Here is a 22,721-nt window from a genome sequence, read left to right as displayed (position 1 = left end):
TTACACACAGAAATTTTGTTTAACAACATTTTGAATGCTCATACATGAGAGTGTAATTGAAACTGGAATCAATAAAAGCACCGCTGTTGTTTACACACACTCTATATCCAAAATCATGTAGGAACATCTTGATAGACGCTATATGGTGTAATTTAGTATTAGTGTCCAAAAGATAACTAAAAGGCTTTTCTTTTGCATTTTTCTGATATAATTGTTAGTTTTTATTACAAATGATATTATAAGCATGACAATTTAAGTGAAAGGTTGAATTAACATAATACAATTAAATAATTTCATAATTTGGTATGGTTTGTCCTCCTTTTGCTTTAACGACAGCAGCACTTGAGCTGCATGAACTTTTGAGTAAAACCTGATGGTCATGTTCTCCAGCATGATTTTAGATGATGATATGTACACACACACACACATTAATTTTAATTTGGGGGTTAAATTATCATTTTTATACCATAATTCCAGTGTGGTACATTGACATTGTCACTGTACATTGTCTTTATAATCATTAATATGCATGTGTATGTTTAACAGCGGACTCAACTGGAACACACTCCCTGTATACAACCTATCAGGACTATGAGATCATGTTTCACGTGTCCACCATGCTTCCATACATGCCCAGCAATCCTCAACAGGTAAGACAAACATCAGTACATCCAAGAGCCTGTATAGAACCGACATGACCCAACTTATCCTGACACAACCCTCCCCCTCTCTCTCACCTGGACAGACTCCCAGAATGTCTTGCATATTGTTTACATGCTATTCATTTTCTTTGCTCATATTCAGCAGTGTGTTTGTGGTGGGTACTGCATGTGGCAGACCCAGTTTGCAAAGAAACATCTGGAATGGTAGTAAAGTTTATAGAGTGGCTGCAGTAAATCCAGTGGAAATTCAGCAGCTCTTTTTTCATCCAGCACAAGCTTCTGGACATCCACTTTCAGAGTCTGTATTTTTTGTTACATGTGGTTATGAAGGAATTGCTCTCGCTCTTTCTTTTTCGGTTCGTTATTGTCAAGTTCTCCCGCTGTTTTTATATGCACTGGCATATGAAAAGGGGCAGGGTGTGGTTTTCTAGTGATTTCCATACTGTTGATTACGATCCAGTAATGTGGCATCTTCTGCCCCCAGGAAGTTTCATGTGCATGCATATGCGTCGACGGCTTTTTGCAATGAAAACATTCATTGAAAACACACATGAAGACAACCTGAATTGCCATCTGCATGTTTAACTTGCATAGTGAGATGTGCATCTGAGTGAAATAAAGTATTAAGTGGGAAATGTAGGGAAAGACTTTTTTGTCTAATTTTTAGATAAAAACATGTCTTTTTAGTAACTTTTTAATTGTTAATCATTGTTGTTATTGTTATTTATGTATCAGGTATTATGTATTATTTTACTTAGTTTTTTGTACAGTTTTGTAGTACTCTGAATATAAGAAAGGAACATTACAAATAAAATTCATTAATATTATTATTACTATAATTATTTATCTGTTGATATTTGCACTGTAGGTTCAGTGGGGATTGGGATGAAACATATTTAAAACATTTTTTAAAGTAATATTTTGCTTTATTTTTGGTTATATATATATATATATATATGGTTATATCAGCAGCAAAGAAAACTACTTCTGTAAAGGGAGAAAATAATATATATAACGTATATTATTTGTATAATATAATTTAATATAAATAGAATATTTCAAAATTATTCTTTTTGCAGCACCATTTGGTTATGCAAAAATTAGACAACTTCAAATTCATCTGATCTGCTCGCTCTCAGATGAGCTGCAGAGGGCAGTGTTTATCTGTCAGGTAATTCTCTCTCTTATTAATGCGCACACACTAAACATGGAGTGTGTTGTAGTGATTACGGTGAGGTAGAAAGGGATGTCAGGCTGTAGAATAATTTCAGGGTACAGGAGTGTCCCCCCTCAGAACTCATTAAAGGGAGGGCCATGTCAGCATTCAAGAAAGACTAGTGTTTCCATGGTTTTTCCTTTGTGTGTTGTTGAAATGTAAGATAGCTTATATAACCGATGCCCTCACTCTGTTGTGAACGGGTGGGCAGCCTCTATTGCTCTGACTCAGATTGGAGGCCAGTCTTTCACACAGAGACATAGAGATGCTCCTAATTTCACGGTCTATTTTTAAATGTAGATTAACTGCAGTTTTAAACATCGGTTCTCAGCATCTCTGCTGTCGACTCTCTTAGTAGATCTCCTAGAGTTCAAATGAGTCCATGTAACTCACAGAGCATGTTGCCCTGATCACAGATTGGAATGGACAAATCAACTCCATACATAAGAACAGAGAATGGCACTCCTGAATGCTTTCAGATGTCTTTTTGCATTGTACGCCAGGCACCACTGTATTGATATTCCTAAAACATTCTGGTTAGGGTTTAAACTAAACTACTAACCCTTAGTTATTAAACTTCTGCACTTAATTCATTCTGAACCACTGAACATACAGACTCTATTTAAATGTTTTGTCTGTTTCAGCTTTAATTCAGCTGTAGGTGTGTAAGTGATTAATGCTTTTGCATTTATTTATTTTTTTAAACTTTACATATTAACATTTAAGAATTCCCATTACCATTGTATGACTGATTTGAAATATACACTACTATTAAAAAATTTGAAAGAAGCTGATTTGAAAGAAATCAATCATAATCACCAAGACTGCATTTATTTAATCAAAATGCAGTAAAAACAGTAATTAGGTGACATATTATTACAATTTAAAATAATTATTTTTATTAATATTGTTAATATTAGTATTGTTGTAAACAGCTGAGTCGCTTAATATTTTTGTGGAATCTGTGATGCATTTTTTCAATCAGGATTCCTTGATGAATAGAAAGATCAAAACAGCATTTTTTTTTTTTTTTAAATGGCAAGACTTTATAACATAATAAATCTCTTCTCTGTCACTTTTGGTGAATTTAATGCATGCATGCAGAATAAAAGTATGAATTTATTTAAAGAAAAAACATACTGACCCTAAACTTTTGAAAGCTAGTGTAATATAACTCCTCAAATGAAACATGTGCAGGACTCACTCACATGGTTCCAACAGAGTTCCAGAAGAGCCATTAGCATGTTGCTAAGCTAACAGTCAACCTGTCGGGCACATAGCGGGACACCTTTCTGCTCCTGGTATGATGTCAAAATAAGCATAAAAACACATAGCACACAAAAAAATTTGGGTAACACTATTTTTGGTTGTTGATAAGCAGTTTTAGGCATGGAATGAATTTGTATATTTGTAATCAACATTTCTTTGAGCTTGTTGCATTCTGAGATTGCTTTCTGTATTGAGGATATATGAATTATATGAATATTAAATGAATATGCTGCCATGAATTTGGTCAAAATGAGATATCTTAGAATGCAGAATAATTATGCTGGCTACCATTTGGAAACTCCTTTGCATTGGAAGTGATGCCTTAAAATTCTGCTCTTAAAGAGCAAATTTGTTGAATCTGGTTGTTGGGACAATTGCAAAGTGGCTCAGATGCATAATTTCATTTAGAGAAGCTAAAAAAGATGATCTAAAACCTAAATACTCTACCTTTGCTACCTTGCACGCACTTGTATTTCCTTCAGGAAATGTAATTCTAGCACAACTTGATCTTTTTACAACATTAGTCAATTGTATTGCATGTGTTTTAGTGGCTGTCTCTCAGATTGGTGCTGCAGTGCTGTTAACAGGCTTTTTCACACCTCTGTGTCTCTCAACACAGAAATCATTGTGCATCTATGAAGATACTTCTGCCAGTTCCCTTTTTTTCTGTGTCCTTCAACAGAACACTCTATCCTTTCTCTGTCTTGCTCTCTCTTTCTCTCTCTCTCTCTCCTACTCTTTCCCTCTTGCAGTCTTGCTTTCATAACTTTTTTTTTTGTGGGTACATTGTGTGCATTAAAAAGTAACATAGGACTTACATTGAAGGACAGACCTGAGCCATATCTAGGAGTCACAATATCATAAAGACCTATGGACCTATTTTGCCTTGAGCTCATAAGTGACCACCTTATGTCTCTTTCAAAGGTGATGCTAAACTGTAAAAAAGACAGCTGGGGTTGCCAGAACTTTCATGTAAAAATATTGTAGTAGCCTTTTAAGTTTTATCAGATTAACAGAAATGTATAGTAAACAAAATGTATATTTCATTAACTGATATAACGATAATATAGCAGTCCTGTTTTGTTCATTTATAATGTACTGATAGCTGTAATTATTTTTTTAACTTTCAAAAATGGTTAATTTGACAGCATTTTACTGTAAAACTACATGAAATGTCCTGTTTGACCTAATACTGTTTTTCACCATATAGTAATGGAACTTACTATTAACCAATTAATAGCAGCATTTAGCATTTTTAGTCTTTGCCCATTAAAATTACAATTATTTTTTTACAGTGAACTATGGCAAATCCAGTGAGTGTGTTTTTATCAAAGTACCAGAACCTTGTAAACGTTTTGTTTCCAGATGGACAGATTAAAAAAAAAAAAACTGTGTCCCCTCACTCCCAGCATAAAGTCAGCCAATCAGAGTTGAGCTTGTCAGATCAAGCAAGTACTTGTCAGTTTTTTTATATGCAGCATGCATTAGACAGTCAGTGAATGTGGCCAGTCTGAGACAAGAATCCACCTAGTAACCACATAACCTCCGACAACAACATCCCGGCAAACATCTACAACACTGTGGCAGCATTTTCTAAAAGTAAAAATCTAGTCAAGTTTTTATTGCATTGAACTTCTGACTTATTCTCCCTTTCATTTCTCTCACAGCTCCTGAGGAAGAGGCACATAGGAAATGATATAGTCACGATTATATTCCAGGAGCCGGGAGCCCAACCGTTCACTCCACAGAATATTCGTTCTCACTTCCAGCACGTGTTCATCATTGTTCGTGTGCACAGCCCTTGCTCTGACAACACCTGCTACAGGTTGGCCTTGTTTCCATAGCAACCCTAGCTAAGAACAGTATTGCATGTATGCCTGTAGCCGATTGCTTAGATATGTTATGAAAATGTAGTTCAGTGAGTGAAAAACCTGCTGGGATTGGTGGAAATAAGTAATAAACTCTTTTTGTTTTTTTCCTGTAGTGTCGCAGTGACCCGCATGAAGGACGTCCCTCCGTTTGGTCCACCGCTACCTTCAAATGGCCTGACGTTCCGGGACCCAGCTGCCTTCCGTGCTTTCCTGCTGGCCAAGATCATCAACGCAGAGAACGCTGCGCACAAATCAGAGAAGTTCCATGCTATGGCAACACGCACGCGCCAAGGATACCTGCGGGACCTGGCGGAGAACTGCGTTTCCACTACGCCACTCGACACTGCTGGCAAGCTGAACAATCTCATCTCGCTGGCCTCCAAACGCAAGGAACGCATCCGGGCACGTGAGGGAGCAGAAATGGGTGCCTTAGGGGCGCTGATTTGGCGCGTACTTGCGCAGGACTTCAGTGGCGGAGGCGCCGAGTTTCCCTGTGCTCTCGCCATCTCCAGCGAGTACATTGTCCTGGCGGACTGCTCCACCAAAGAGGTGGTGTTTAACTGTTTCTGTGCTGATGTGATTGGTTGGACAGCAGAGAGACTTGCACTGAAGATTTTCTATGGCAGAGGAGACCATGTTGCCTTACGGGTACCAGAGGGCAGTGCGCAAGATATCAGAGAGGTGGTGCAGAGACTTAAGGTACTGATACAACATACATGGACAGTCAGTGAATTGGTTTCCATTATGGGATATGCCTTTAAACTCCTGTCTGTGTTTTTTTTTCCTTGCAGGCATTGACTATAGGTTGTGAGACAGTTGATATGACGTTACGGCGTAATGGTTTAGGCCAGCTTGGTTTCCATGTGCGTTTGGACGGAACTGTGTCCGAAGTGGAGGAATACGGCTTCGCTTGGCAGGCGGGACTCCGGCAGGGTAGTCGTTTGGTGGAAATCTGCAAAGTTGCCGCAGTGACGCTCTCCCACGAGCAGATGATCGACCTACTGCGGACTTCGGTCACTGTGAAAGTGGTCATTATTCCACCTTTTGAAGAGGGAGGGGCCCGCAGGTGAGCCTTATGGGAATTTGCACTTATTATTTGAGTTTGATGCCATTTTAAAATCTAGATGACTGCTGTTTGAGAAATCAAATGAAATCAAATTCCTCACAATACAGTAGACATCATAAGACATGCTGCATTATTTATTAGGTCACAGAAGCCACATCTGAAGCGGTATGTAGACATACTTTTTGAGGTGACAGTAGCAGTGTGCAGTGCATCACACACTCACATTGCTGGTTCTTGTGCGTATCTGACAGATTTTTGGTACGCATATACAGTGTATGACTGGGTTCCTCAAATCCAGCCCTCGAGGGCTACTGTCCTGCAGAGTCCTTCATCCCTAATCAAAGATACCTGAGCAAACAGGTCAAGATCTTCAGATACAGGTAGTTGATCAGGATGTGAGGTAAACTTTGCAGGGCAGCGACCTTCCAGGGCTGGATTTGAGGAACCCTGGTATATTAGCATCTTTAAGATGATTTTGAAAATTACAGGTCTGAAGCTGAATTAAGCTGTCTTAATTTAGTAACTCTTGAAACTACAGATCCACTATATATCAAACATATCACCATATCAGATTTTAAAATGTATCGGTATTGCCTGATAATGGATATTTAATTGTGGATGCTTATTTTCCATGTTTTTACATTTAAGTTTGCCGTCATCTAACACTCACTTGAAGGTAATCTTTAACGCTAATAATTTAATATTTATCAAATCTCAAAATTAATATACATTTTTCATACTGTACATTATGATGTTGTGATGCCAACATTTACTGGTAGCATTTTAAACAATTGGCTTTAGATTTCTGTGTTTTCTTTTTTATTTATTTAGACAAAACAATATCAATTTTTGAAAGGGAAAGTTCACCCAAAAATAAACGACATTGTTATAAGGACATCGTTAAAATAGTCCATGTGATATCAGCGGTTCAACCTTAATTTTATTAAGCTACGAGAATACTTTTTGTGCTCGAAGAAAACAAAAATAACAATTTCTTGTCTTCCGTGTCAGTCTTCGACATGCGTTCACTTCATGGCAGTAACCACAGCGCATGCGTGTGCATTCCTCTCTTTGTTAACAAGGCGCAACGTATCCGGGTTCTACATCAGAGCGGCGGCTCATGCGTCAACAGCACCACACACGTGTCGTGGTGCTCTTGTAAATGCGTGGCGGAGACTGACACGGAACGGAAGAGAAGAAATTGTTGAATAAAGTCGTTATTTTCGTTTTCGTTTTTCGTAGCTTCATAAAATTACGGTTGAATCACTGATGTCACATGGACTATTTCATCGATGTCCTTACTAACTTTCTGGGCCTTGAACTTGGTAGTTGCGTTGCTGTTTATGCAGGGTCAGAAAGCTCTCGGATTTCATCAAAAATATCTTAATTTGTGTTCTGAAGATGAATAAAGGTCTTACAGGTTTGGAATGAAATGAGAGTGAGTAATTAATGACAGAATTTTTATTTTTTGGGGGGCTAACCCTTTAAATATGCTGTTTATCAGTTATCAGCCATAACATGAAATGTAAAACAGGATCCAATGAACCCAAACATAATATAAATATAAATTATGAAGTATAATTATGGAAACAACATAAGGGAAACATTGATCCAAGAATACAGTATTGATGCAAATAGTGATAAACAGAATTTCAGTGCATTGTTTAGAGCAGGGGTTCTCAAAGTCTACATTCAAAGGTCCAAATCTGAATTTTCATCAATGTCAAAGGTCCGGAACAATTGATTTTAATAAACATGCATAACAAATCAACACTATTTTTATTTTTTTTATTAAGTGCCTTTTGCATTCAAAATACATTAATAGCAAGTGCAAAAGTGGCAAAACAATTAATTTAAGTGTCAACAAGAGAGGTCAACCAATATGGGTTTTTCTCTAGCCAGTGCTGATATTTAGAAATCAGAGCAAACGATTGCTCTGATGCCGATACATCCCCCCCCTCCCCCGATGGGCCGCCACAAATAAATCAATGTATGGGAAACACTGGACACTGCTATAAGTCAAATGGCCATAATCTAAGTGATAACAAAAAAAAAATTACTCATATTGCACAGCGGTGAAGTGTCGCCCGATTACATCAAACGTCATACGCTCACTTGGTGTCATCATGACAACAAATGTCACGCGTGAAAACTTTAAATATCTTGCCTTCGCTTTCATTTCGGACCATCTCCAAAAAGACATAAAAAAATAAACAAATGATTTACAAGTTTAACATGCGTTTATCAAAGTAGAAAATATAATTAGTGCTCTTGAAATACGAAATGGAGGCGGGTCCGGATTGAATTCTCTCTGGATCCGGACCGGAGTTCGGACTTTGAGAAGTGCTGGTTTAGAGGTTTCCAATTAGAAAACCATGGTCCAGGTCAGAACCACAAATCATTATTTATATGTATTTCATTTATAAATCTTTTTTAATACCCTGTTCCTGTACATGCCCTGACAAACAATTTTAATTGGTTTATTTAAAAATCATTTGCGCAAGCCATAATACCATATAATTGCTCTTGCAGTAATTTGAAATTTCACATCAGAATCAGTTTAAGGTATGATTGTTTGGACATTTACTGGGAAGGAAATGTAGAGATTAGACCTCTTGGAACTTATTAATACCCCTAATTAAATACCCCTGCAGAGGATGGGCAAAGAGCCATTAGCCCAACATTTTTATCAGAATGTTAGACAGCTCTTGTGACTCCATTAAATTCATTCCGCTTTGATAAATCATTAACGGAGAACACCATAAAAGACTGTCGGACTCCAGCCTGTCTCATAGTCTAGAGACAAGAGCGTCGACTGCTTCCTTCATTCAGTGTATTGGTGCCTATGATGTTCCAGAAATCCATAAAGCATCAATCCCTTAATTAACGTCTGTGTGGATGTTTAAAAAAAAAAAAAAAAAGCCAGATATACAGTTACAGTCCAGCCCAGCTAAAATCCTGTGCAATCCTGGAATCCTTTTCTTTGAATAAGACAGAAAACATCCTGTCAGTGTTTTCACTTTCACAGAATAGACATTTTCTGACAGATGAAGGCAGGAACCCCAACTCAGCAATAGTCGTTCTGTACAGAAAACAGCAACTTTAGGCTTAAAATCTGGGCAGCAACACATTTCAGATCTGACAGGGCTGTTGTTATTGGGTTTTTTTTGCACTTTGCACCCGTCTGGAGACCCATTCTCGTTTTGGAAAGATTAATGACGAGCCTCGTGGCAGAATTAATGCTGCTTGTTGCAAATGCCTGCCGGCTGGAACCCCTCTGACATAATTCAAAGATTCAGTTTCACTGTTTTTATAGGTGATGCAAAAAACACTAGACGTATCTTCAAACAAGAGGGAAAAAGCTTTTGTTTCTCTCACTCGTACCTCCTCTTTGTCTGATGCACCAACACACACACTCGCGCGCACGCACATACACAGGCACTCACCAGATTTTGAGAATGTTGGCAGACGCCTCAGTTCTCGGGGGAACAGTGAGTGGGAGTGTTAGAGAGAGAGGGACAGATAGAAAGAGAGTGTTAGAAGAGGAGAGGAGAGAGGGATGAAACAGTTTACATATGAAAACAGTGATTATGTGAAGCCTCAATTTTGCTGCGTCGAAAAGGTACGTCTGCAGGCGCTTCTAAACTTCGTATTTTGGTCTTAAAAATCCATTTTTACATTTAAATTCTTAATGCACATTTAATTTCATAGTGCATATTTGACCGTTTAGCGTCGCATGACTCTGAACTTTCTCCTGAGTGGCTGCTGTTAGGGGCTAATTACTCATCAGCGTGTTTGATTGCGTGCTAGCGGGACATGTGTTCGCCGTTGTGGTTAAATAAACTCCTTTTGAGATGTTCTCTCTCGCGCACACATGCATCCAAACACCCCCCACCCACACTGTGCCGTGGAACGAAAGAGCGTGTTAATTGCATGCTTTGACATGCTTGTCTTTCTGTCATTCTATCTCTTTCGTTTTCCCTCCACTGTTTGTATCTCTTTCCCTCTCAGCGGTCCAGCCTCTGTTTGTCGAGGAGTGCCAGGGGAGCAGATTGCATGAGACTAAAGCCTGGAATCTGTGAAAAAGGGGCTATAAATAAATAAAGGGGGTTTAATTAAGAATGTGTTCGGCGTGAGGCTGACAGGGACCGGGCGGCGTGTTTGGAATGCAGGGAAAGAATATAAAGACGGTAGATGCTGAGGCATGTTTGAGCGCCTCCTCGCTCGGAAACAAAGTGGGAGGAACACCCCTCCTCCTCTTTCTCCCTCCATCTCACCCTCCCTCTCTCTCCTTCCTCTTGTTATCATAGTGAAAGAGAGGATTGGATGGGTGGAGAGCAGAAATCTGTGCATGTGTGTGTGTGTCCGGTTGTCAGGGCTCATTTGTACTTCAGCTGTCAGTCAGAGCCTCATGGCGCTGCCGCGGACATCCGATACAACAGTCTGGTCTACACTCGGAGGTTAGTGATGGGCTTGGAGACAAAGAGAGGATGGATGTGAAACGCTGGAGCTCAATTGTATTACAACAATGAATTACACAGGATACTTGGACACGGTGAAGGTGTTGGATGGATAGATAGATGGATGGATGGATGGCAGTAAAAGAGGAGTGGTGGAGCTGACAGCACTCTTTTAGTGATGAAGAGGAAGATTTTCAGTGCAGCAACATGAGGCTGTGCTCTTGTATTTCACGCTCAGGCTTTTTCTAGCCTTTGTCCAAGCATGGCTTCAGTCTCTTTGATTAAGAAGCATTTATTTGCGCTGAAAAATTATGTCTTATTATGTCTTTAACATCTTAAAAAAAAACAGCAAAGGCTGATAATTGTTTGAAAATGTCTAGTTTTTTCAATATACAGTAGAATTCAAAAGTCTGAGACCACATTGAAAATATGTTTTTTTCATTTAATCCTGGAAGTAAAATTTTTGAATTTTGAAAAAAAAAAATTTTTTAACATGATATAAAATATGAAATATCTAAGATTTGGGTTACACTTTATTTTAAGGTTGTTATAGAGTAATTATTCATTTAAGAACTGAGTAATAAATTAACGCCATGCACTTGCTATAGGGTTAGTTGCCTGTAATTATGCAAAATTTACTGTTGTTACTATAGTAAGTACATGTAATGTGTAACAACGATACTGTAAAATAGTGTTACCAAGATTTGTATTAAGATTTGTACTATTAAAAAAAATGTTTATATTTAAAATGTTGTAATATATTAAAGTTACGGAGCCCTACACAGCATAAGGGGAAAAAATAGGTTTGTTTATTAATTTGTTCCCTCGTTTTAGCTGAATTGTGGACATTTAGTGTCCAATCATTTAGTCCGTTTAAACCCCTCCCTTTTTAACAATCGACCACATGCTCGCATTCAGATCTTGGATGGATAGAAGTACTACTTCTGTCGCTACTTTGTTTTTATTGTGACTTTAAAATGCGGGCATGATTTAATTACAAAATGGAAACAAATTAAGTCAAATTCTTAATTCGTCACCACAATATAATGATCAGAACACGATCATTGGCTGCTGTTATTAAAGCAAGAGGGGCAAAGCAAAAGCAAAGTTAATTTAAGTTTTCATTCACATTGCTATACTCATAATTTGTAATGAAAGATGTTGTATTAAATTAAAATGTAAAATGGTCATTTTTATTAGTGGTCTCAGAGATTTTGGGCACCTTTGTAGCTGGCAGGTTTATATAAACATGTTGAGCTGATAGTTAGTATTCAGTTTACATCCTCTATGTCTCTATCTGCCCTCTATACATTCTCAGCGTGTCGGTGTAGTCAGTCAGGGCTAGTTTATGTGCCCTTGTGGTCTTCAGAAGAGAGTTTTTTGGTGTATTAGACAGAAGCGCTGTGAAGTCTGATGTGTTTTCCACTCTCCCCTCCTCCTCTCGCTCTCCTCCCTGCTTCCTTTTGTCTCATTTTGGCTTTCTGACTCTCGGTTTGTCTGTCTTTTTCTCCCTCCCTGTGGATGGGCGATAATAATGGGTAGCAGCATACAATAAAGATGAAGATGTAGGAAATATAGATGTCAAGGGGCAGAAGGTGCTACTAGAGTAAGGGTTGGAATATCAGGTGAATTGTGGAGAATTGTTGGTTATTTTTCTAGTGGCTGAAATTGGTAGGATAGCCAGGATAGCAGTACTTTAATAGAATTCCTGGGCTTGTAACCATATGCTACTGGTAAGATTTTTTTAATGTTTATAAAGTAGGGCTGCACGATTATGACAAAAATCATAATTGTCGATTATTCCCTTGAAATTGTAATTGCGATTATTAATTACGATTATCACAATTTACACTGAATTATGTTTATACCATTGTTTGATGCAACTGCATGCCGTAATTTTTATATGAAAATAAACAAGCTGAAAACACTCTAACTGAAAAAATTGTAGTGCTTTTCCATAGTATTAAGCCTCAAATGTCAACTATACATCGGATTGGTTTCTTCTTTAAATGATAAAAAAGTAAAAATAACTAAAACAATGGAAAAACCCTTAAGATAACATGTAGAAAGAAAAAACATATCTTAAGCACGCCGAATAACATAAGTGGACATTGAACGATTAATTGCCGCTTTGAACGATTACGTAATTGTGGCATCCATACATTAGAAATTCGATTAATTGTGCAGCCCTATTATAAAGTCTCTTATGCTCACCAAGGATGCATTTATTTGATCAAAAATCAGTAATATAGTGAAATATTGTAACAATTTAAAATGACTGTTTCTATTGTTGTGTATTTTAAAATGTAATGTATTCCTGTGATGACATTACTCTAGCCTTCAGTGTCACATGATTCTTCAGAAATCATTCTATTATAATGAATTAATCATTTCTTATTGTTATCAATGTTAGTTTTTTTTGTGTGTGGAAACGGATACACATTTTTTTCTAGATTCTTTGATGAATAGACAGTTAAAAAAAAAAACATTTTATAGATGTCTTTATTGTCACTTTTGATTAATTTAACGCATCTTTGCTAAATAAAAGAACTGATCCTAAACTTTTCTAAACAGTACTGTAAGTTTTTAATGATTTTGTAAGGAAAGGTACTGACCCTCTCTGCTGACAAACTGAATTGTAGTAGATGAGATTGATAAAGCTGTTGTTTAGAAGAAAGTCAGATCAAAGGACAGTTACCTTGACTTGAGTCCTTGTGTGAAAGTGCTGACGGTGGAGGAGGGGGGAGAGGGGGTGGCTTCTGACACAGAGTGGGTTTCAGTTTCCCATCATCATCAGAAAGCAGAGAGACTCAGAGGGATTCTGGCGCTGATGAGAGCGTTTCATCCTCATGCTGTTTGGCATTCAGTAGGGGTTAGTGTACTGGTCAACAGGGATTTGGGACTAATCTGCCAGTGAACCAGACCCGCTGTGCTCAAGTACACATTCAAATTACTGCAGAACTCTTTTGAAACATCCCTTAAAATCTGTAACCTTTAACCCGGGATGAAGAGTTTTTGGCACATAGGCTTTAAAACAGTCATAATCAACCTTATCTCACATAGCCAGTCCTTTGACTTGAGACAAGCCGTCTGCTCCCATTTTAGCTTATTCTGACCGAGATCCGCTTGTTTAGACAGGATGAGACTGACATGCTAAATGACCAGACAGGCAGCCACAAAAATGACTTACGGGTGGTTTATCTAAAATATAAACTATAATAAACCAGTGTGGAAATGCAAATAAAATAAAGGCGTGGCATTTTCAGAGGCTGCAATTATGATCACTGTGGTATATTTTAATATGTTTATTTTATCTACTGTTCAAAAGTTTGGATTCAGTGAGATTTTTAAGTAATTAATACGTTTATTTAGCAAAGATGTATGGAATTGATCAGAATTGACATTTATTATGTAAGAAAGATTTCTATTTCATATTGCAGTTTCTATTAATTGGAATCCTGACAAAATGCATCAGTTTCCACAAAAATAATAAACTGTGTGACACTGAAGACTGGAATAATTTTAAAACATGTTAAAGTCGAAAACAGCCATTTTAAATTGTAATATTTCATAACGTTACTCTTTTTACTGTATTTTTTGATCAAATATAAATGCAGCATTGGGGCACTTTTAAAGAGACTTTAAAAGATTTTAAAATAAATTTTTACCGACCAAACTGTTGGACTGTAGTGTATAAATTATATATTGTTATGAGGTACGAAGTGATGAACTGATGACAGTTTTAGAGTCCTTGGTTATTTACATATTTAAATATGAATAATTTATGACTGTGTGTTTGTAGGGGCTGTACGGAGGAGTACGAGATGAAGATGATGGAGCAGAAGGGAGAAGCGGAGCCAGTGGCTGCAGGGTATCGTGGTGGGCAGCGAACCCCAGTATGGCGCTGGGACAGCCCACCTGGTACACACAGCTCTGCTCAGCGCTGGACCCCCAGCGGACCCCCACCAGTCCCCAGCCGTACACACAAAGCCCTGGTCCCCATTCCATACAGAGAGCCCCAACACATCTCTGCTAAAAGGTGAGACATTTCAGCATATAGTTAAAATCTCAAGGAAACCAACTATTGGCCAGATCTGTTGGCTTTGTTTTCTTCTCACTAGCTATTTCCGTCTCCTCCCACAGGCCTGTCAGTTACCCAGAGAACCATTACAGTGTGTCTCCTCTTGCCGGGGACAGAGGGATGCAGTACAGAAACCCTTCGGCTAGTTTCTCCAGTCCAGGCTCTGGGTTCAGCTCCAGCGTACTGGGGGTGCCGGGACTCAGTGGACCCTTTGTCCACTATAAACCCACTCGAGACGGGTCAGTTGTTTTGTTTTTTGAAGCTTTTGCCATCAGTACCTTACAACACTATCATCTGACTTGTCAGTTGTTTTAGTTCAGCATATGAGAATTCTGAGAGATTCACACACTAAAATTCATAGATGGGCCATTCATCGGCAACTAGGGCTGATATTTTTAAGCATTTTGACAATATAGAGATATACACTCAGATTATTGCCTAATAAATCCTGTCAGGGTGTTCATCTGACAAAATGAATTGAACTTCCCAACACTGTTTGCTATCAGAGACATTATTGAAATATCTGTATTGCTTTCATATTGTGTAAATATTCAATATCTTTCCCATAACTGTTGGGAAAGTGATACAGAGCAGAAGCAATAAATGATAGCGAGGATAGAAATTAACATCTTCAGGCGCTGTTTACCGTCATCGGTGGGTGTGTCTGATGGTAAATGAGAGGCTGTGGTTGAGGCATGTATCAGCTAGACCTAAACTGCTGCTGATTCACAAGCCTATTGTGTGTTTGTGTGTGATTGTATATGTGTATAATGCAGAGGTCATGGCATGTACAGATTTTCATAGTGCACTATTGTATCCTTGATGGTTAGCTGCCCTGTTCAACCAGAGGAACTTGAATGTTTGGGGTTTTTTGAAGTTAACATACACTGAATGGTTCACAATAAGACTAGGAACAAGAAAAGAAATGGGCAAAAAAAAATCATGTTGACCGACTTTGTATTTTTCTGCTTTTCCTAGTCACATGCATTTATATTTAATGTAATTAAAAAAAGTAGGTAATTGATTAGCATATCCCGTTGTTCTGCATCTAAATTAGGGCTTGTCCCCTCCAAACACCATCCCCATGACAAACACCTTAAATATTGAGCTCACAAAGAACTTTATTAGCAAGATAATTGATTCTGAACCATATTTTAAAATCTGCATAAAATCGAAATGGACCCGGTTTACTTTGTTAGCACACATTACTAGCGATATGGTGAACTTTTAATCTGTGCAGGAAAAGTTAATCTACAGAACTAAATTGTCTTCGTAATATTTAGTCAACACTTGAAAATTTGCTTCCCTTCTGGAATAGCATTCATTTTCTGCTGACATCAGTTTAACGGCCTGAGGCAGAACATCCTTAACCCTTCTTTTCCAAACTTCAGCTTTCTGTGAGCTAGAGATTATTAGGACTGTCAAAAAAAAATGTGAATTTCTAATATTCGTTGAATTTAAAATAAAAAATCCACATTCGAATGCAAAAACGTTGCAAGTTCAACTTTGAAAAAACATATCTCGAGACTTTATAGCGGGGTTTTTTCCCCATCCCACTGCATCTCATGTTTTTAAATGAAAAGTGTACTCTTTGTGATTGGCTTTAGGCCCTTTGTATTAAACTATGCATACATACATGATGCTCTTTAAACATTAAATTCGTGATTTCAAATTATGCTATGCTTTATGCATTTGCCCACTGTCATATTCATGTCATTTTCACTGTGTGCTGTATGTAAAATGAGTGTTACCTTGGCTTTATTTGAAAAAATATGATTCCCAATGCACACAAACTTCCCAGAATACGGAGTGCTCTGTTGGTTACAGTTTACTTCCTTTTTAATTATATTTTTATTAAATATTTATTTATTTGAGAAAAATACTTTGTCATCTAAAGTATAAGTATGTTTATTTTACAAATTAATTTTTTTATCCATTTTCAAATTATTTCAAATTTCTTTAATATTAATTAAAATAAATACAATTATATCGGCTTTATATCGGCCATCGGCCACCCTGCTTTCCAAGATATCGGCATCGGCTGTTAAAAAACCAATATCGGTCGACCACTAATTGAAATTATGCCTTTTAAATTAGAATATAATTCGAATTTTGATAATATTTAAGTACAAAATTCGAATTTAGTTTTTCAGCCATTTTGACAGCCCTAGAGATTATAATGCAATATTCCATTTCACTTGGAAATACGTTTTAATATTAAAGTTAGTTGCAACTTACAGCTCACATAGTGTTTAAAGTTTTCCTGAATGTGTTTACAGTTTAAAGTGCATTAGGGTGTTATAGAGAGTTGTTGGGGTACTGTGAGTCTGTTAACATTTCACACTGACTCCGTTTATGGTGGTGATTCAGCGAGATGTGCTAATGAGTGCTATTATTAGTCCCATCAGATTCAGCCGTACATCACCACTCAAACCCACAAGGTGACAAGTGACAGAACACTTGGGTTGCAACAGACTTTGGATTTAATGTGGCATGTGAATGATGCAGACTTTGCTGCAGGGTGTCAAAAATGACCCTGTTTGGTTTATTAATACTCATAATGTGTTTGATTCATTGGTGCATGTACCAAATAAAATGTTTGGGTTGTCTGGACGTACATCACAATACAGAACAAAAGATCTGTCTGTAATTTCGTTTCATTGGGACTTTAAAGTCAAATGTCTTTATCTGCCTCTGGGGCAGCTGTCCTTTTCGGCTTTTGTGTCCACACTCCCCTTCAACCACCTGTCATACACAAACCCTTTCCACAATCCAATAAATTCTGATGACTAATATCCCATCCCTTGTTATCTGTGAACAGTATTTCATGTTGACTTCAAAACTGCTGTAAGCATTTTCCACTGTTTTGCTAACTCTAACCACATGTCGTTCTTCCAAATCCCTGCTCTCCAATAAAATGCCAGCCAACCTGATCCAAGTGGTCAGAATTTAGCTGGTTAACATAGGTTAAATAAGAATGTATTTAATAACATGTTAATATTTGTTGTGTGTGTAGGTTTGGGTCAGTCCAGCGGCCTCTCCAGCCATTTGATCCACACGTTACAGTCGATGTCTCTAGTGGAGAATCATCATCTGGTTTCACTAGCCAAGAAAGCACGATGGAGCGCAACAAGTCAGGTAAACAAACATGCATAATTCAAAGACATTTGTGACCATGGACCACAAAACCAGTCATAAGTGTACAAAAGTGTCTCAAAATTGAGATTTATACATCATCTGAAAGCTGAATAAATAAGCTTTCCATTGATGTATGGTTTGTTAGGACAGGACAATATCTGGCCGAGATACAACTTTTTGAAAATCTGGAATCTGACGATGCAAAAAAATCTAAATATTGAGAAAATCGCCTTTAAAGTTGTCCAAATGAAGTTCTTAGCAATGCATATTACTAATCAAAAATTAAGTTTTAATGTATTTATGGTAGGAAATTTACAAAATATCTTCATGGAACATGATCTTTACTTAATATCCTAATGATTTTTTGCATTAAAGAAAAATCGATAATTTTGACCCATACAATGTATTTTTGGTTATTGCTACAAATATACCCCAGCGACTTAAGACTGGTCTTGTGCTCCAGGGTCACATGGAGAACCAGTCCTTAAATAATGACTGCTGTAAATGTGTTTTGCGTACCGCCCCATCACTGAGTGCCCTCTGCTGGATACACTGTAAATATAGGCTTCTTTACGAAAACCATTGGGTTTCACTGGTGATCACTGGTCATTATTCAGGCATTAATTGAGTCTTGTTATTGTTTACTAAAGCAAAAATGATTAAAAGTCATTTTCTTTATTGAAATAAAACAAAATGTAAATATTAGATGGAAAAACTCCAACTAGAAATAAACTAACTGAAATAAATAGAAGTTAAAGCTGAAGTACAACAATAAAACTAAATAAAAAAATTAATTAATTAAATTTAATAATTTATGCATTTACCAGACGCTTTTATCCAAAGTGACTTACAGTGCATTCAGGCTATACATTTTTTACCAGTATGTGTGTTCCCTGGGAATCGAACCCACAACCTTTTGCGCTGCTGACGCAATGCTCTACCACTGAGCCACAGGAGCATGAGGTTTAAAATGAAATCTGAAAATATAAAAATAAAAGCTAATTCAAAATATCAATAAATACTATAATATTATATAAATAATATTAAAATAATACTGAGTCTGATAGAGAAACACAACAAACATCTGATTATCAAGCACAATGAAGCGTGTCAAACATAAAAATAAGGGCTGTTCACACTGACAACCAGGTTAAAAAGCGACTGGAAGCAATTCATTTTGAATGAGTCACTGATTTGTTTAACAAAAGTGATCCGTCTCCTGTAAAATACTAAAGTTAGGTTAAGGCAAGATTAAATTTATCTTTAGATGTTTATATAACATTCTAAAAAGATTAAATATTGCTTTAGTTTGAAACTTTCAGGGTGCATGTAAACAGTTTTGTGTCAGTGTGAATTGGACTTTACTCCTTTTGTGTTTTTTTGTTGGACAGAGCCCATGTGGCATGTTCCTGCTTCATCACGAGGTGTGTCAGTGGGCTCAGCTCCGAGAAGACAGACTCGACAGGACGTTGCAGGGAAGGACTCTCCAAACCGCCACTCTAAGGTAAAAAGTCATCATCAGGGTAACCAGGAAGTTGTTTCATTTGGCCCTTGTGTACTGATCACTCTTCCTCCTGCTCTGTCTCAGGGTGAAGCACACTATTCCAGTCACTCCAGCAGTAACACGCTCTCCAGTAATGCTTCCAGCAGTCACAGCGACGAGCGCTGGTTTGACAGCGTGGGAGGTGTGGTTTCCGGTGCCCTGAGTGACCCCTCAGACCCTGAGCCTGACCCTATGGGCAAGGGAGGCTCCAGTGACAGTGGCATCGATGCATCTCTCTACACGCCAAGTCCCAACACTAAAGGAGCCAAACCTAGCCGCAGCCTTGCAGGAACCCCCCATAAACCTTTGCATGGTTCTGCTACCTACAGCGGCTTGCAGGAGCTGTCCGGAGCAGGAGGGAGGGCGGGAGGAGAGGATCGTCGCAGGGAGTCTTCACCCGTCATTGCATTTGCAAATCAAAGCAAGAACTATCGCACCCGCACATTCCCCCCTCCTGGATCAGCCAACGTCGACAACTTCAAACCAAGGTATTGTATTTATTCTGAAATGTATACACTACTGTTCAAAAGTTTGGGGTCAGTAAGTTTTTTTTTTTTTCTTAAGAAATTAATACTTTTATTTAGTGACAATGCATTAAATCAATCAAGAGTGACAGTAAATGCATTTATAATGTTACAAAATATTCCTATTTGAAATACAGGTGCATCTCAATAAATTAGAATGTCGTGGAAAAGTTCATTTATTTCAGTAATTCAACTCAAATTGTGAGCTTCCATACCACCTCAGCAGTGCCACAAACTGATCACCTCCATGCCACGCCGAATTGAGGCAGTAATTAAAGCAAAAGGAGCCCCTACCAAGTATTGAGCACATGTACAGTAAATGAACATACTTTCCAGAAGGCCAACAATTCACTAAAAATGTTTTTTTTATTGGTCTTATTAAGTATTCTAATTTGTTGAGATAGTGAATTGGTGGGTTTTTGTTAAATGTGAGCCAAAATCATCACAATTAAAAGAACCAAAGACTTAAACTACTTCAGTCTGTGTGCATTGAATTTATTTAATACACGAGTTTCACAATTTGAGTTGAATTACTGAAATAAATGAACTTTTCCACGACATTCTAATTTATTGAGATGCACCTGTAAATGCTGTTCTTTTTAACTTTCTATTAATCAAAGAATTAAAAAAATGTATTATAGTTTACACATAAAACAGAATGAGTTCTGAAGGATCATGTGACACTGATGATTGGAGTAATGATGCAGAAAATTCAGCTTTATCTTTACAGGAAATAATTAACAGTTAAAAAAACAGTTCTTTAAACTGTAATAATATTTCACAATATTACTGGTTTTACTGTATTTTTTGACCAAATGAATGCAGCCTTGGTGAACATTAGAGACTTTTAAAAACATCTTTCTGATCCCAAACTTTTGAATGTGTACCTCGATTAACATAGCAAAGCACAGATAAGGGATAATTAAAAACTTTAAACGAAAAGAAATGTTGCCGTGTAAACTAACTGAAATAAATTAGCTATATCACACGAGTAGCAGTGCGATATGGCTGTATATCAGCACGGCTGTGATTTGGCCATAGGTAATCACAGCGTGCTGATGTACAGCCATATCGCACAGCTATGAGTGTGATACTGTGTTTACGAATATATAAAAACTAGGGCTGTCTTAGACATTAGATATTATTCGTTTTTATTAGGGCTGGGCAAAAAATCAAATGCGATTTTCATGCGAATCTCGTCAGTAAAGTCGCTTCTGGTGATTAGTAGTAAATCTCCAGCATGTGCAATGAAATTGGCAATGAATTTCCTGCGATTTTGTGTAGCTTGTCAGTGATCTACGGCTCTGTGTAGTAAATGCGCTCCATCTGAAAGCACGTGCTGGAGATTTACTACTAATCACCAGAAGCGACTTTACTGACGAGATTCGCATGAAAATCGCATTTGATTTTTTGCCCAGCCCTAATAAAAACGAATAATATCTAATGTCTAAGAGACATCAGAGCCAGCTGCAAATTCCCAAAAAACTGGCCGAGGTAAGGCTGCTCTCGGTGGATTCATGAGCGCTGAACGGCCGCTGACACCCTGGAGCTCACATTTCCAAAAACATCGAAACAAATTTAAAGTAGACGTTATCTTTATTAACAAACTTCATATTTGAAGTATTAATAACTACATTCTCGCCTAAAAAAAACTATATTCCGTGACACAAAACCATATTTATATAATTTAAATGGATTTGGCCGTTTGCCATGATGCTTACTGTGAGAAATGCTGCAAGTGGAGTTCTGTTATCACTAGAATATCACACGGCTAGAAAAGGCTCTCAGCCAGTCAGATTCGAGGACCAGAAAGAACTGTTGTATAAAATGAGTTAAAGGTGAAGTACTACAGTAAAAACTTTTGAATGCTAATGTACCTTGATAGACATAGTGGAGCACAACACACATATGGGATAATTCAGGTGTGACTGACAAACATATGTGCACAAACGGCAGTTATAGCGTGTTATAAATGTGATTTTCAGTGTTAATAATCCTGACCTACCAACGCATGAATTGTATGTATTTTTGTTTCTGGGATTTAGGTCCTGCTATACCCCTCAAGGGTACAAGACCCCTGCTGTGGCTGATAAACCCCGGCCTTTCAGATCTTCAACAGTCACACCCACGTCAGGCTCCGCCCAGCTGTCAAGCTCCGCCCCCAAGTCCTTTAGTAAAACCAAGAGTACATGGCAACAGGAGGAGAACAGCACAGCAACCAGCACCACCTCCACTGACAGCAACAGCAACAGCTGCAAGTATGTGTGTTTGTGAAGTGTATATTTCATGTTTATGAGAAGGCTGATGGATTATGAAATAGATGCACAACATATTTAAATCTTGGTCCTGATTATTATTGTGTGTGCTTTCAGGCAGCTGGATATGAACAGTAAGAACGTGTTCGGACAGCCCCGGTTACGTGCCTCTCTGAGGGACCTGCGCTCACCACGCAGATCTCACAAGAGCACCATTGAGGACGACTTGAAAAAGCTCATCATCATGGACAACCCTACAGAGACACCATCAGGGGATGGGGTAAACAAACACTAGAAAGAGACAAAAAAATACAACAAGACAATCAATCAAACTCATTTGTTCAATGTGTGTTTGTGCTTCTCTACAGTCTCCTCATCGGACCCTGCAACGTACTTTCTCAGATGAGAGTCTGTGCAGTGGACGGAGAGATTCTAGTTATGCAAGCACGCCTCTTTTTGAAGGACAAGTGCCGCCCAGTGACCTTCTCTTCACCTGCACGCTGCCTACTCGACGCCACGGACACAACACCAATCATGGAGCCCTCATGCCTAGTAAGAAAGGTAGGTGTCATTTGCTGGTCATAGTCAGCTGGTATGTTTTTACTCTTTGGGGTAAACTGTCAATTTTTTGTTTTT

General features: G+C 37.9%; 1 protein-coding gene across 3 annotated transcripts in view; it reads left to right on the top strand.

The window, feature by feature from the left end:
* The window catches only part of LOC107687359 (signal-induced proliferation-associated 1-like protein 3), a 105,940-nt gene that overhangs the window by 79,939 nt on the left and 3,280 nt on the right, over window positions 1-22,721 (top strand). For all 3 annotated transcript variants that reach the window (XM_016484643.1, XM_016484641.1, XM_016484642.1), the window contains 12 exons: window positions 547-650; window positions 4,815-4,972; window positions 5,132-5,717; window positions 5,810-6,084; window positions 14,347-14,583; window positions 14,688-14,864; window positions 17,642-17,763; window positions 19,155-19,267; window positions 19,352-19,794; window positions 21,876-22,088; window positions 22,203-22,365; window positions 22,454-22,646. In XM_016484643.1, coding sequence (XP_016340129.1) covers window positions 547-650; window positions 4,815-4,972; window positions 5,132-5,717; window positions 5,810-6,084; window positions 14,347-14,583; window positions 14,688-14,864; window positions 17,642-17,763; window positions 19,155-19,267; window positions 19,352-19,794; window positions 21,876-22,088; window positions 22,203-22,365; window positions 22,454-22,646 — 2,784 coding nt within the window. The remainder of the gene's footprint in view (window positions 1-546; window positions 651-4,814; window positions 4,973-5,131; window positions 5,718-5,809; window positions 6,085-14,346; window positions 14,584-14,687; window positions 14,865-17,641; window positions 17,764-19,154; window positions 19,268-19,351; window positions 19,795-21,875; window positions 22,089-22,202; window positions 22,366-22,453; window positions 22,647-22,721) is intronic.

This window comes from Sinocyclocheilus anshuiensis, unplaced genomic scaffold (assembly GCF_001515605.1).
Source record: "Sinocyclocheilus anshuiensis isolate Anshui unplaced genomic scaffold, SAMN03320099.WGS_v1.1 scaffold3378, whole genome shotgun sequence".
Classification (NCBI taxonomy): Eukaryota; Metazoa; Chordata; class Actinopteri; order Cypriniformes; family Cyprinidae; genus Sinocyclocheilus; species Sinocyclocheilus anshuiensis.
Note: the sequence above shows the minus strand (reverse complement) of the source record. Positions and strands in the feature narration are given on the sequence as shown.